At 36.7% G+C, this 14396-nt stretch overlaps 1 protein-coding gene across 4 annotated transcripts in view; it reads right to left on the reverse strand.

The window, feature by feature from the left end:
• Positions 1 to 14396, reverse strand: part of ANKRD28 (ankyrin repeat domain 28) — a 120170-nt gene continuing 105774 nt past the window's right edge. For 3 of the 4 annotated variants that reach the window (XM_036400088.1, XM_036400079.2, XM_036400069.2), the window contains exons 19-28: positions 13288 to 13375; positions 12771 to 12888; positions 11954 to 12173; positions 10841 to 10928; positions 10661 to 10744; positions 9998 to 10143; positions 9744 to 9826; positions 9523 to 9605; positions 7172 to 7263; positions 1 to 2000 (exon numbers count right to left, since the gene is read on the reverse strand). In XM_036400088.1, the coding sequence (XP_036255981.1) occupies positions 1714 to 2000; positions 7172 to 7263; positions 9523 to 9605; positions 9744 to 9826; positions 9998 to 10143; positions 10661 to 10744; positions 10841 to 10928; positions 11954 to 12173; positions 12771 to 12888; positions 13288 to 13375 (1289 nt within the window). In that variant the 3' untranslated portion in view covers positions 1 to 1713. Of the gene's footprint in view, positions 2001 to 3705; positions 3811 to 7171; positions 7264 to 9522; positions 9606 to 9743; positions 9827 to 9997; positions 10144 to 10660; positions 10745 to 10840; positions 10929 to 11953; positions 12174 to 12770; positions 12889 to 13287; positions 13376 to 14396 lie in introns of all 4 variants that reach the window. The other variant, XR_004981758.2, reaches the window with a different exon arrangement.

A 14396-nucleotide genomic window follows, 5' to 3' on the forward strand; every position in this document is an offset into this window, starting at 1 on the left:
TAGAACTCACATTTGGGTTTTATTATACTCTGTAAAATATACAGGAATCTTGAAGTACTGAAAGAGTGCAGGTAAATACAGTATTCAAGCAGTCACTATTTCTATGTACATGGTCATTAATTCTTCAAAAACCCCACAAAATTATCAAATAGATCAAAATATTGTCCCATGTTTCCACACTATGTTCAGAAAAGCAGCTGTTAATTTACAATATCAAAGATTTCCAGTTTCACAATACAAAAAAAGGATAAAAATGAAATTGGAATCAGTTTGTAGTAATTTATTTGTACTTTGCCAGGACACGCAAGGATTCCTTGCATGTACATAAACAAATTCACTTGAAAAGTAACAGTTATAGTTAAAGCAGAGCCAAATAAAGTAAATTCATATTTAACAGACAAAACTTCAGCTTACTTATGTCAGTTTTTCATTCTTCAGGCAATTAAAAAAACCACAGTAGTCTGTTATAAATAAAAAAAAAAAAATGGGCAGGTCTGAACTACATTACAGGGACCTGTTTCTGCTGTTTATTTTCTAAATGTAGCACAACAAAGATACACAGCTCTTCCCACAGACCAGACACTGTACTTTTTTCTCTAATAGGGAAATATACTTTTAAATTCACCTCCCCTCCTCCCTCCCCCCCCCCCGCCCCGTTAATCTGGGATTAAAAAAAAAGTGACAGGGATATACAATTTTAATCTTACATACAATTTTATGATGTAAGGAAGTAGATAAATTACTGAAAAGAACTCTTAGTCACAACAGGGTTATCAAGACATTTCAATTCAATTTTTTATGCAGTTTCATAGTTTGCAAGTTATTAATGTATTTTTAAATTAAGAAAAATTCCATCCAAAACCCAAAAGTTAAAAAAAAATCTGTAACTGTGCAACAATTACTTCTTCCCTCCCACATCTCCCACCCCTTCCTTCCCTTATTACACTGTACATTTTTCACCCTGACTTCACCTTGTTAGCTGGTTTAATTTTAGTATTATAAAAGTATGTCAGATCATTTTCATTTCACCTAAAAGAAAAAAAAAATAAAACTTAAAAGCACATCTGCTTTCTTTTATGGTACATTTAATAGTGTCGGAAGGCTTTCAGATGATTAAAAAAAAATAAAATTCAACATTTAAACCCAAATCTACGCTTCTTTTCCAGAAGTAATTAAGGTTTGGTTGAAATAACTTCTCAAATAACCTATTCCAGTTTTCACAAAAACGCATTTAATTAAAAAAATCTTTAAGTTATTTGGTCCTTTGGCAATTTGCAGCACAAACAATGCCTACTGTACCAAACTCATTTATTGCCTTCAAAATGGTTTTAGGTTTATTGAGAGCATCTGAATCTAGCATCTAAATCCTTTGTCTTGTTCATTTACACCAAGTTGGGTGCCCAGTCTGCAGGAATTACTCCCGGCACCAGAAACAGAATGGTAGAATACAGTTAAATAAAACAGTTTTGACATTCTTTATTTTTTTTTTTTGCCATGAATTCAAAGTACTTATTCAAGAATTTATGCTTCTTCTGCAAAATATGCTCTTAAAAATCTTCCTAGAATCTCACAGATTTTTTTATATGTAACCACAATAAAAAACATCTTCTCAAAGGTGTGTCCTCCTTCTATATTCAAACAGCAACAGCTTTCTCATAGCACGAGTCTGACCTTCCAGCATGAGGGTTCACTCAGACCTACAAAAAGCATCTTCTAATAGGTCTCAGAATCTGAGTCATTGAGCTCGTCTTCTTCTGTGTAGGGGTAGCCACCTTCCCTGCCAATGTTGTTGAAAGTACAGTAGGAGCTGTGGTCACTCCTCATGATTGGCAAGGAGTCGAAGGTGACAGTTTTTGAGGTGTTGGTGTAATGATTAATGGCATTGAAGGTGAGGGCGGGCAATGTGCTGCTCGATGAAACAGGCATCATGGTGGCCAGGATGAGAGCCAGGCAATCGGCCACGTCCTTGTTGGGCGCGCAGGCCAAAGCCGGCGTGTAACCTACGAAGCGAGAGAAAACAAAACCTTCATTTAAAATAAACACAAAGTACAAATTTCTCCAAGTTCATACAATCTTTCAGCTGTAAAGGTATTTTACATTGCTTAGCTCCGCACTGTTTAAAAAACCAAAAAAATGAAATAAATGCATTATCAATTAGTATTTTTAAACTTCGCATTACAAAAACAATCTTGAAATTATTGGGCTTTGCAAAAAAGATGTAATTGCTTTGTTAAGCAGAGCCAAACACTCTAGGCCAGTGAGAAAAGCCCAGATCTGAAAATGGTGAGGAAGTCACCTGGCTGAGGACAGACAACTAAAAGCAGCTAGTAAGGATAGAGAGCATTCACTAAAGAGCTACTGCACAAACTACAGCTCAAACATTTCTTCATCCAGAATCTCCACCATAGCTGTTCATCACAGACAGGCACTTCAATAACACTACTGTTATCTCAGTAACAAGCTGGCTAAAGGATCAAGGCCAGTCAATTGAAAAGGCAGAGTGTAATTACTTCATCACAATAGTGTAATATACTTCATTACAATATACAATAATATAAATTATAAAGCCAATGCCTGATTTCTATTTGCATGGTATCAATTAAGAAATCCAGAGAAGTTTGAGTAAATGCCAGCTGGGTTAGCAGGCTAGAACTTGCAGGGAGACCACTTGGTTGCCCAACTGGTCCAACCAAACTTCTGCCAGGCATTGCTGCTGTGACAACCCCCAAATGCAGGAGGTCTCGGGCTGTGGAATGATTTGCAGTCAAGTCACGTAGCTGTGACATCTCTTCTGGGTTTCTGTGGCTCTAATAATCCTCCACCATTGTTCCTTCTGCAGCTTCCCCTTCTCTGTGTACTTGCCTCTATTCATTCAATGTCAAGAAAAATGCTTCAAATTCTCCTCAGCAGAGATCCGTGCACTGCTCCTGTCTCAGGCTTAGCCATCGGATGGCACCTGAGGATGAGTTCTGGCACAGGTCTCGGTGCATCTACAGCACCAAGGACTGTCCTTGCTGGTGCCACTGGCAGCTCTAAAAGCAGGGCAGTCTCCTAAGTACCACCACAGATCACAGCTAATTCTGATGCCAAGAGCAGGACAAGTTCCCCTCCCTGGCTCCACCCTGCAGCATCTCTCACTCTGTGGGACAGAAATGTCCACAATGAGCTCAACAGGAAGATTCATATTCAGGTACATTTGGGAGTCTGAAGTCCTGCACTACCTCATAGTCCACAAGTTCAAGGTGTACAACATCCAAGTAAAAAGCACCCAAGTAATTGTAAATAATGGATGGCTTTAACACAAAGTGCATGATAGACGTCTATCCAGACTTTAGGAAGGCAGGGAAAACAAGGCAATCTTCATTCTACCAGCAAGTGTTTCAACTACTTCAAAGGAATCATATTTATTTTAGAAGTAGGTCCAGATCAAGTTTTAGGATAGAGCTCAGGAGCAGTTATTGTATTGTACAACTGCACATACGTATTAAACCAGCAATCACATTGTGGAAAATAACTATAGCTAGAAATTAAGAAAACAGCAAGCAGGGGACAGTCTATTGAGCTATTTTTCACTCAAGACAGTTGAACTATTTTTCACTCAGGACAGACCTTGTGCTTGATGCTTTGAACAGAGCAAGACAAGAGTCCCTGCCCAAAGGAGCACACAATCCAAGGAAACACAGAGAAGTCAAGCACAGAACGCACCAGCTGACCATGCGATAGGGCCGTACAGAAGTGCAGCGCAGCGGATGGTTTCATTGTTAGTAAGGTACCACAGCACTTAAACAGCTCAGAGTTAACAGTGACAGTCTGCAGAAGAGATACATTTTGAGAGGATTCAGAAGCAAGGGCCAGGGCTCGCCACACCTGGATCATGACTGCATTTCAGGCATGTAAGGCAGAACAGAAGGCTCAGAACTGATACTCAGATGCACACCATTTATATCTATGGTTGCTGGAGGTTGTATGAAGGTAAGATGACACACAAAGTTTATTAAAGCTGGTCATATTCAATACCATTCCTTTCACTAATGTGACTTGATAAAAGTTCAAAGAAGAAAAACAAGCAGTCATCTGCTATTTTAAGGGTTTTATTTGTTTGTTTGTTTGACCCCTTCCCCCCTCCCCCCTTTTAAAGACTTCTAGGGTCTTGAATACTCATGTTCCTTCTGGAGCAGTGCATCCCAGTTCATCATAAAAAGGTCAATGTAAGGATTAAACAAAATACTTGCTTCTGTTAAAAGTTCTCTGTTCTCTAAAAACTGTGTTTATAATTAATACACAATTGTAGGTCTCGAGCTCCTGGCTTTCATAAGCAGGAATGAATTACCCCAGTTTTATTCCTGCCTAAGACATAGCAAGATGAAGTAACTGCTTACACCACAGAAGACTGACATCTGTGTCCTCCACCACATTAACTTATATTAACTCCACTATATGAAATTCAAATTTATAAGAACAAATTGTAATTTTATGTCACTTAACTGCAGAGTGATAATTCATAAGCCAGGGAAACAGCAGATATAAATACTTTATATTTCACTTGAAGATGATGTTGGTAAATGAACTGACTCCACTGAAATACTCTTAACTCAGCTCTCCTGTAATGGTCCTCATAATCTGAACTTGTACCTGTGTAAGGCTTCACAGAACAACGACAACAAAATATTTACTATCTTCATTTGTAGATGGGGCAATAGAAGTAGAGTGAATTGGGGCAGCATCCTTGCACAACAAAAAACAAGGGTCTGCATGATGGACACTGACTTAAGGCTGAGGCTCCCCTTGCCCAAATGCAGAGCTGCTCCCTCCCCTGGAGCTTGAAAGTTGCCAGGAAGGCGTCTAGAGGAAAATCAGAGGCTTGGTGATGTGGTCAGTGCAATGAGAGTTCTCAAGATCAACTGAATGAGGTATTAGCACTGGGAAAGAGATGAGAGTCTGAGGCAGAAGTCATCTTATAACAACTTGCAGAAAAATTCCTTCCAGAAAACTGGACATCTTCAATATAAACGAAAATACAAGTTAAATACTCAGGGAAAAAAAAAAACCCACTACAAAACAAAACACACAAAAAACCCCTCCTGAAACGTTGATTGAGTGACAAAACTTCATATAGTATCAAATGAAAGAAAAAGCCAATAATTTCATTTAAGATGGGCAAATTTGCATTAATAATGTCCAATTCAACAGAATTTTGTAGATGAAGGTGATGGCAGTTTCATCATGACTGGTGCAGAAAAATGGGGGAAAAAAAGAAATTTGAATAAGAACTGATACAGAGCTGAGAATGAACCCTCAACACAACCACTTTGGGGAAGTGTACTGGAAAGTTAATTTTCTGTTTCAGCTGCATTTAATCTATTAAGAACCAAGAGGATTAAATTTTTTCTACTGACATTAGTTCTTAAACAAAAATGATCTCACCATTTTAAGAGATGCTCTATGACAAAAGCAGTGTGACTTCAAATTCAGAGTTTTAAAAATCTTATTAACTATTTATAAACTGAAATGCAGGTAACTGGAGTGATGCTGTTTTTTTTCAAAGCTCATGTTTTTCAATAATGCTCAGATATAGCAGCAGAGGACTCAATTTATACAGCTATAGATACAAATAGAGACTGCTTGCAAAAAGTCAATGTAGCTTTTACAGAAAGGACAAATTCAAAAACAAAAAGTGGATCAACGCTCCATAACAGCTGAGGCTCTGCTGGTTACATGTTCCATATAAGGAACCAAGACAGATTCCATGTAAAACACTACAACTTTCTAAAACTAAAATTAAACTCTCTTATCATCTAACTCTGTATGAAATGCCAATCTTGTTTGGCAGATCACTGAACTTATCTGGACTACGCTGAAGTAAGGGAATGTCAGTGTTGTGATCCAAAATATTCCACTGCCTATTTCTTCAGTCAGAAAAAGAATCCATCAAGGCTGCTTGATATAGTCTCAAGGCTGCTTAAAATTTTATAAACAAAGCAACTGCTATTAGAAAGAACCACAGTGAGGAAAAATATTAGATAGTGCTCAGACTTACTTTAAAATTTAAAATGTGAGCAGAATAAAAAAGAAGAATTTTAGATCCCCAGGCTGCCAGGGTACTTTGATACAAATGTTTTCCTCTGTTATGTCGAAGATCCATCCTAACAAGGGACTGGCTGCCTGTATATGAGAAGCCCACAAAAATGCAAATGTCTCCAGTCAGCATACATGTGATGAGAAGCAAAAATAAAAAAAAAAGATATATCTTTCAATCTTTTCATTTGAGGGAGTTTCTTTTAGCACTTATTCTTGTGCCCTATTTTAGGCAAGGAATGATCTTTAAGTCACCCATGTTACTTTAAGGGTGTAATTTGAGAAACACACAGAGAAAATTCACAGTGAACATTAAAAGAGGAAAAAATTTCCAATCTGGAAATATAATTAGAACTATTAATTAGGCACATCACTTTTGGAATAAAAAATAACAAACAAACCCAAACAAAGTAAAAAAAGCAAACAATCCATTGCTTCACCCCTCCCCAAATCCCGGCTACTGCTTTTATGGCATAAGTGACAGAGCCTTACACTTTCAAAAGCCCAGCTTTAGAGGACCACAAATATCTTACATGAAAATATGTAAGTCAGTAAGTCTAATTTTCTTTTGTTTTACAAGATGCAGGATTTATTATCGTGATAAAGCAGTTACTTCTTACTTCTAAGTGCCAAAAACTCTGAAGAGCCAGAAGCTTGAGAGCAGTAACTGTGAGCTGTAAATCATACTAGCTTTTAAAAGCTAACACCAATATACCTACTGTGACAAAACAAATAGCAATTCAATCCAGCTTAACAGCTGAAAGTTATATTTTACTTTGAGCATTATGTTTTTCTGACCATTTTTGGTATGCCAAAGCTAGTGCATTTATAGGTGCATCATAAAACTACTTTTATAGAGCATCATAGAACTACAAATGCAAGCCAAACTTTTCTGTGCTGTGACCTGCATCATTCTGAAAGTTTTCACTCTCCCTACTTCTGCTGCTTTGCTAAAATGATCCACCAGCAACACATTTTTTTGTGTGAGGGCAACCTACTGCAAGGCTTATCTGTAGTTTCCAGAGTTACTGTTTTTCAAGGAGTTGAGTTTAGAACCACAGTTCCTTACAGGAAAACAAAGTTAGATTTTTCTTACCATTTTCATCTACAGCAAGTACACTTGCTCCCTTCCCTAAAAGCTCTTGAACTACAACCGTTAGTCCATTTCGAGCAGCAACATGCAGAGGTCTGTGAAGACAAGCAAACTCTTATATAAACCTTAGAACAAGTAATGAAGTAGATAGGTAGCTTGCATCTAGTTAAATGTAATATTATACTTCTATGTTATTTACACATTATACAAATATTGTAGATGTAATAACTAAGAAGGGAAACTCAGCAAATCTCTTTTCTTATTGCAAAGAAACTCTAAAATACCAGTTGTGAACTTTCTTCTTTCCATGGCAGCACACAGGGAGGAAGCAGCTGCTAGTAAAGATGTGCCTGCTTATGGACTTTATCATGCTAAAAAGTCAGAAACACTTGGCACCCTACTGCTGATAAATCCCCCACTCAACTGCTGTAACAGATACTGTCACATGTGAGAGTAACTGCATATCACTGCCATCACTCACTGGAGCTCTACAGCAGAATGGCAGCCCTTTGCTGCTACATGTAAATATCCCTAAGAGATGCAGAAGCACTTCATCAATCTGCCTTCTAGAAACCACTATATTCCATTATGATTAGAGATGAAAAAATATTTCACAGTATAATGCATGCAGCAAGAAAAGCAGATTACTTTTCAAAACCTCAAACTACTAACCATAAATCAATTTTGTGTTGATTTGCTCTATAAAGGAAAGTGTAGCTTTATCTCAAATATTCTAATTAGATCTTTTTCAAATGCAACAGTTTTTCAAAATTGGTTCCCATTGGCTTCAATAAAACCTTACTATCACGCAGCAGGAAACAGAATTATCGGCTTACTTCCCTTCTGCTTTATATTGCTCTTCATTCATTCTAAGATTGCTGAAGTTGTTTGAATTAACTATAAGCTGGAAACAAATGCCTTACTTATATATCAGAAATGCAAAAGATACAAACAGGAGCAGCTGTATCTATGGTACTTACATTAAAGTATTAAAAAATGCAAGAATTACCACAGATATACTGAAAAATGTACTGTAATTAAAATAATTTTAATGTAGATACCAACAATTTTAATGCTTATCTTGCCACAAAGAAGGACTTTGTTTAAGCTGTTCAGAAATTCAATTTAGTTATTAAATGTTTGCTAAAGCAGTATTATTTAAACAATGGTTAAAACCTTGCAATTTATATAAACACTTTATAGAGGTACAAATGTGTACCTATTTTATCCCATGATATCTCTTGATCAAACTATTTGAGCCAAGGCATGTGGGTGGAATTACATGAGCCTGTGGTAGCATACTTTCCCACATCTGTTCCCATCTCCTTTTTGCTTTTCCTTCTCCCAAGACATCCTTGTTTAAAGCCAGAAATGAGGCAATCAATCCTTTCCTGCTTTCTGGTTATTTCATGCTGCCTGAGGTGCACCATGGTGAGCAGCAAAAGCAAAAGAAGAATTCTTACTATTCTAACTCCTTAATTCAAGCAGGTCTCAGGGAATACTTGGAAGCACTGTATGAGCTTGAATATGGCAAGATTTCAGAAGGGATGTAAGGCCAGAATAATATGTGAGTTGCTTACAAGTTCCAGTGTAAGGTGTTTTTTGGTGTTTTTTTGGCTTTTTTTTTCCTAAATGGTCTGTGATATCGTTACTGAAGCAGTCTAATAATTCATATGCATAACTCAGCTACACATTGTGTGCCAAGTATCCCCTGAACACAAACCCATTCTCCAAAAGGAAAAAAATGCAGAAGAGTTTAGTAGCCCATCTTGATTGGTATGACATACCACACATTTCTACGGTTTCCTTGTGATTTAGGCTAACCAAATAGGTTTAATTCTATTTGAGAGACCTTCTTCAGGAAGGTTGAAGAAGAGTGTATTCTCCATGACATTTAATAGACAATAACGCTTCACCCTTGAAACATGAAACAGAAAGCATGCTGAAGAATAAAAGCACACTTCAGGCAGTTATTTTTTTTTTAAGTAGCTATCTTTGAAGACCAAGTCTTAGTTTGCCTCAAGTTGTTAAATGAAGTGATTTTTAATTGAAAAACTGGAAAATTTTTAAAATAGAAAAACCTCAGTTTACAGGTAATCTCAGTGGATTGCAGTAACTCCACACATGAATCACAAGTTTTATTTATCATCCTATTCACCCACAAGAAAAAAAAACCATCCAGAGCTGTAAGTATGAGCAAAACACCCTTTCAATTCCAAATTGGTTCAACTCTTGGTACCTATTAACAGTTTAAATTCAATGAGTTTGAAAAAAAATCTGAAAAATATTCCTCTTTATGAGCAAGATGCACACCAAGAATTCATCTCTCAGACACGCTCCCTGCTGATACGTACGTTTGCAAGGCTGCGTTGGTGGCGTTGATGAGGTTTCTATCTGTAATCTTCTCCAGGATTAACAAGGCACTAGTTTCATGACCCTTAACACAGAACAGACATCTGTCACATAACAAATATTCTTCACAAATTGCTTTGAGTGTTTTCTCAAAGTAACAATACTTTCAAAGAGTGTTTGATAACACAAAGCTCAGCACTGATAAGTCAGACTGTGCACACACCTTGCTGCAAGCCAAATGGAGTGCTGTGTTCTTAGAATTGTCTTGCAAAGTCAGATCAGCCTTAGCACTGCTAACCAGCACCTCTGGGAAATAAAGACTTTTATTAACTAAAAGCATATTCCTTAAAATCAAACAGCAAAATGAAAACAGAATTTTGGCAAAATACATTCACAAGAACATGAACTGTAAGGCTACTTCACCCAAAGTAAGATTAACAGAGCTAAGAGCAGAAATACATAAAGCTTTCTCTTTACCAACTGTATTCGTCTGTCCATTTTCTGCAGCCATCATTAAAGGTGTTTTCCCAGAAGAATCTACAGCATTTACTTGAGCACTGTGACCAAGCAGAAGCTGTAGACACTCAACGTGATCTGTAAAAGCTGCTGCATGCAGAGGTGTTCTACAACAGATCAAAAGACAATATGGCCATGTTCAGCCATGCTTTCTACTGTATTCAAAGGGGCATCCCTGCCTGTGATCCTACAAATAAAAAAGACTCTGCAGTCTCTCCCACTGATCCTTTGCAATCAGTATTGCTGGAGTTGTGACTGCTGCCTTTATAAAGTTCCTTTATAGGTTCAACTAATGCCACCCACACAGTTTATAATAGAGATACAATTTGATTCAGAAAAAATAAAAGATGCATAAAGCTCTATCCACAAAATTAAAAAATTGAAAACGTGCTATAAGTCGCCTGTAAAATAAAAAGTAGATTCATGTTTACTGAATCAGAACAGAATTTTAAAAATCTAATATTTATTTCTAGCACAGAATAAAACAAAAACCTTTAAAGAATAAAACAGGGGGGAATGAGGAATTAATGTTAAGTAGCAAATACAAACCCCCCAAATGACTGAAGAATTTAGCACAGCCACTGTATGACATTACAGACATTCCCTTTGCATTTGCACTCTTACCTTCCTTTTGAATCTGTTGAATTTACAATACCACCACCTAGTGTATCAATTAACATTTCTGCAGCACCTTCATTGTCATTTATCCTAAAATGAATTAAACAGACTGTTATTTACAGAATGATAAATCTTTTGTTAAATACAGCAATGAAATTTATGAAGAATAATCTTGTTCTTCCTTACACAGCACAATGCAAGGGACTGAAAGAATTTCCTTCCATTTTCTGAAAAACTTCCTGTTCCAGGAGCAGCTCTACACAACTGTCGTGACCTAAAACAAATGTAAGAGTTAGGTATTGAAAAGAAGGGAAAAGGTCGAACTATGGCTTACAATGAAAAATATGTACCTAAATTAGATTAAGCAGTATTGTATTTGAAAATTTCAAAGAAAGACTGGTTATATTCAACAGGGCTGAATATTCAACATTTAGGAACCAATACATTCTTAGAATCCTGAAAATCAAACTGACATGTAATACTGTAAACTTTATGTAATTTACAAGGTACCTCACGCTGTCTGAAGAACAGCCAGAACACCTAATTGAATTCTTTACACCTCTGCATTGCAAACTCTTCTGTACATTCATCACTTTGTCTCCATGAAAACAGCTCCACCATTTGAGGTTTATTTTTGTTCTACATTTAGCTGAAATTATCACCTAGCTGCATCAGCTCAGTAGTTATTCACTTAACAATAATTGGTGAAATGAAGGTTTAATCTCTTCTTGATTTTTCTCTATCATGTCATTCAGAGATGAAATAAAAAACACCTTCTACAATGTTCTAAATGAACACACAGAACAAAATCTTTAGCAAAGGAGCTGAATGATTTTCCTACATTTTAAGGTCTCCCGCACTCCCAAATCCATGAAAAGTCTCAGTGAAGAAAAAAAAATTCTTATTGAATCACTTTTATATGATTCTTATACCTACCATATTTGATATGAAGCAAGTTTAATATAGATTTAATCTGAAACCATTCCTCGTTATAAAAGTTATTTTTTGGGATGTGTGCGACACATTGCTATTCAAAGGTATTATGCTGAATTTCTTTAAAGACTTCTTGAGACATAAAACTAAACTAAGATAGTATATGACAAAAATGTAGGACAAAAGTAAACATCTCTTATGTATTAGTTGTTAATACAGTCCTCTAAAAGATATCATGTCTGTCATTTTCTCTCATTCAGTGAAAGGAACTGAAAGAGGATGTTGCTTTTGTACGAATATTAAGTTACTAATACTTCTACCCCAATACCAAAACCTAAATGTAGAGCTGCATTTCGAAGCATTTACCATTGTAGCAGGCCCAGTGCAGCGATGTGTAGCCGTGGTTGTCTGCCATGGCAGGGGCTGCATCCCCACTGGCAGCGGCCTGCAGCAGAGCCCCCAGCACGCCGATGTGGCCGCACGCCGCTGACAGGTGGATGGGCGTGCGGCCCCGACAGTCCCGCAGCAAGGACTTAGCACCGTGTTGGAGCAATGCTTCCACACATTCCTCATGCCCAGTAACTGCCTGGGAGAGAGACACAGCAAAGGGCAGTTTGAAAATACTCCTGTGTGTAAGCCGAGGTGCAGAACCCAAGCAGGCAAACCTCAGGCAAATTCTGGCATTTTTAAGGCGTAACAAAATAAGCAAAATAAGTCGCTATTTTTATTCCTTAAACCAGACATTCTGTTAGGAAAATAGCAATATTTTATAATACTCATGTCAGAATATTTTCTTGGAAGAACACTGAATGAACTACTAATCTCTTGGGCTCATTCAATTGTCTTATCTGGCAGACACTATAAACAAAATATTTGGCATGAGGCGCATATCATGCTTTTCTTCCTCCTATTAACACTACCTTCCCCCCAGCAAAAAACTCTACTCTAGGACCTCTCCAGTCAACACTTTACAGCAAGATTAGGAGGTTGTAGAAGTCAAAAGGAATTCTGAAGGTAGGTAGCAAACAGGCAGAATGCATCTTTTGAATGCAACTAAAAATACAATTAAAAATTAAAATCGCAAGATGAGAATAATGAGACATTAATTAACACTACATATTCAGTCTTTATCTGAAATTAGCATGTAGAAAACTGGAAATGAAAAAAGGGAATATTCTCTTACCCCTCTGTGTAATGCTGTCCTTCCCCACTTATCTTTGGCATCTACATTTGCTCCTTTGTTAAGGAGTGAATAAACACAGTCGGTGTGCCCATTGAGAACTGACAACATCAGAGGAGTCCTAAGCAGAGACAGAAATAAAGTGGAAATTTACACTTGGAAATTTAACAGACTAGCACTCAGCTCAAGCACAACAACTGCTATCCTTCCACTCAGCACTGTTAAGATTTACATCATCAATGACCTTCCACTCATTTGCTTTTTAGATTTGAGAAAATAAAGTAACATGCCCCAGTTCAGAAGTCCTGATTAAGTAACTAGAATCCATTTTCTCAGAATCTGGGCAGTAAGACACATTTTAGTTTCCTCCCAGCTGAACATTTTTCACTCTCAACTTCATGTTTATTGCAATAATTTCCTTTTAAAATAAGTTAAAAATAATTACTGTAAAGTATTTGTTTTTTTCTTTTACAAAATGCAATAACTTGTGTAGAACAGAATGTCCATAATTTAAACTCACTGTCCATTTCCATCTTGAATGTCCACTGCATTCTGTGGCTCTGCATTTCCTATCAATAGCCGCAAACATTCTGAATGACCATTTGTAGCTGTAAAACATTATAAAAATATGGGGTTTACATTGATTGCCTTTGAGTATAGAGCTCAAACAGAATGGCAACCTATCTGCTCAGACTAAAGCTCATTAGCTTGAAAACCCACTGTACAATTTTACCATTGTTATAACTTAATTTAAGTATGAATACTAGAAAATTGTTAGAAACAACTGATTCCAACTATCAACTGCCAACAGATTTTATGTATATATTAATGAGGTTGCATATATTAAAAGTAATTGGAATATATGCTTATACAACACACATAAGAAGGAACATTAAAGTATCGAATTAGCATAATTTTTGCTTGTTTTAAGGCACTGGGAAACACATACCTAGCAAATCATAGTCAGATTTTGTTAGCAAGTGTAGTGTGCACATAGTTAAAAAATAATGGAAATCACATTTAGAAAGGGGAAGGAAATGTAATGCATAGATGTAATAAACCAAGCAGTTGAAAAAAAAGGAAAATGAACAAACAGAAAATTGAGAAATCTCATTTAAATGCAACTCATGAAAGATAAAATGATTGCTTCTTGGAAGGGAAATTATTTCTGACCTACAGCTGCAGTATTCAGCTCACAAAAGAACAGCAACAATTCATGTTTCTGTAGCTGACAGACATGCTAACACAAGTTAGGAAAGCTCAATCAAATAGAAGAATGCAGCTTGTGCTCATGGACAACAAATCAAGTGGTTAGAATGATGATGTTTTGTACATAATGCTCTTTTTAACTGCAACACTTCTGTAATGCCATTACTATAACTGTCAAATTTAATAAGCCTATTTTTAATGCAAGGGGAAAAAAAAGACTCTTGTGGATTCTAGACTCAGAGAAAAGCAGGCCTAGAGATGTTTTCTAGGAAAGTCAGCAAGAAAACACTGCATAGGATTGCTGTTATTTTGAAAATGCTCAGGAGTCATTTAAATCCTTGGAAAAAAATCAAAGTAAGTTTTCATGTCTCTTCTCAAACTGCCAAAATTCTCCAAGACTCCCGTCATTTTTAGAAGCAT

This window comes from Molothrus ater, chromosome 1, assembly GCF_012460135.2.
Source record: "Molothrus ater isolate BHLD 08-10-18 breed brown headed cowbird chromosome 1, BPBGC_Mater_1.1, whole genome shotgun sequence".
Taxonomy (NCBI): domain Eukaryota; kingdom Metazoa; phylum Chordata; class Aves; order Passeriformes; family Icteridae; genus Molothrus; species Molothrus ater.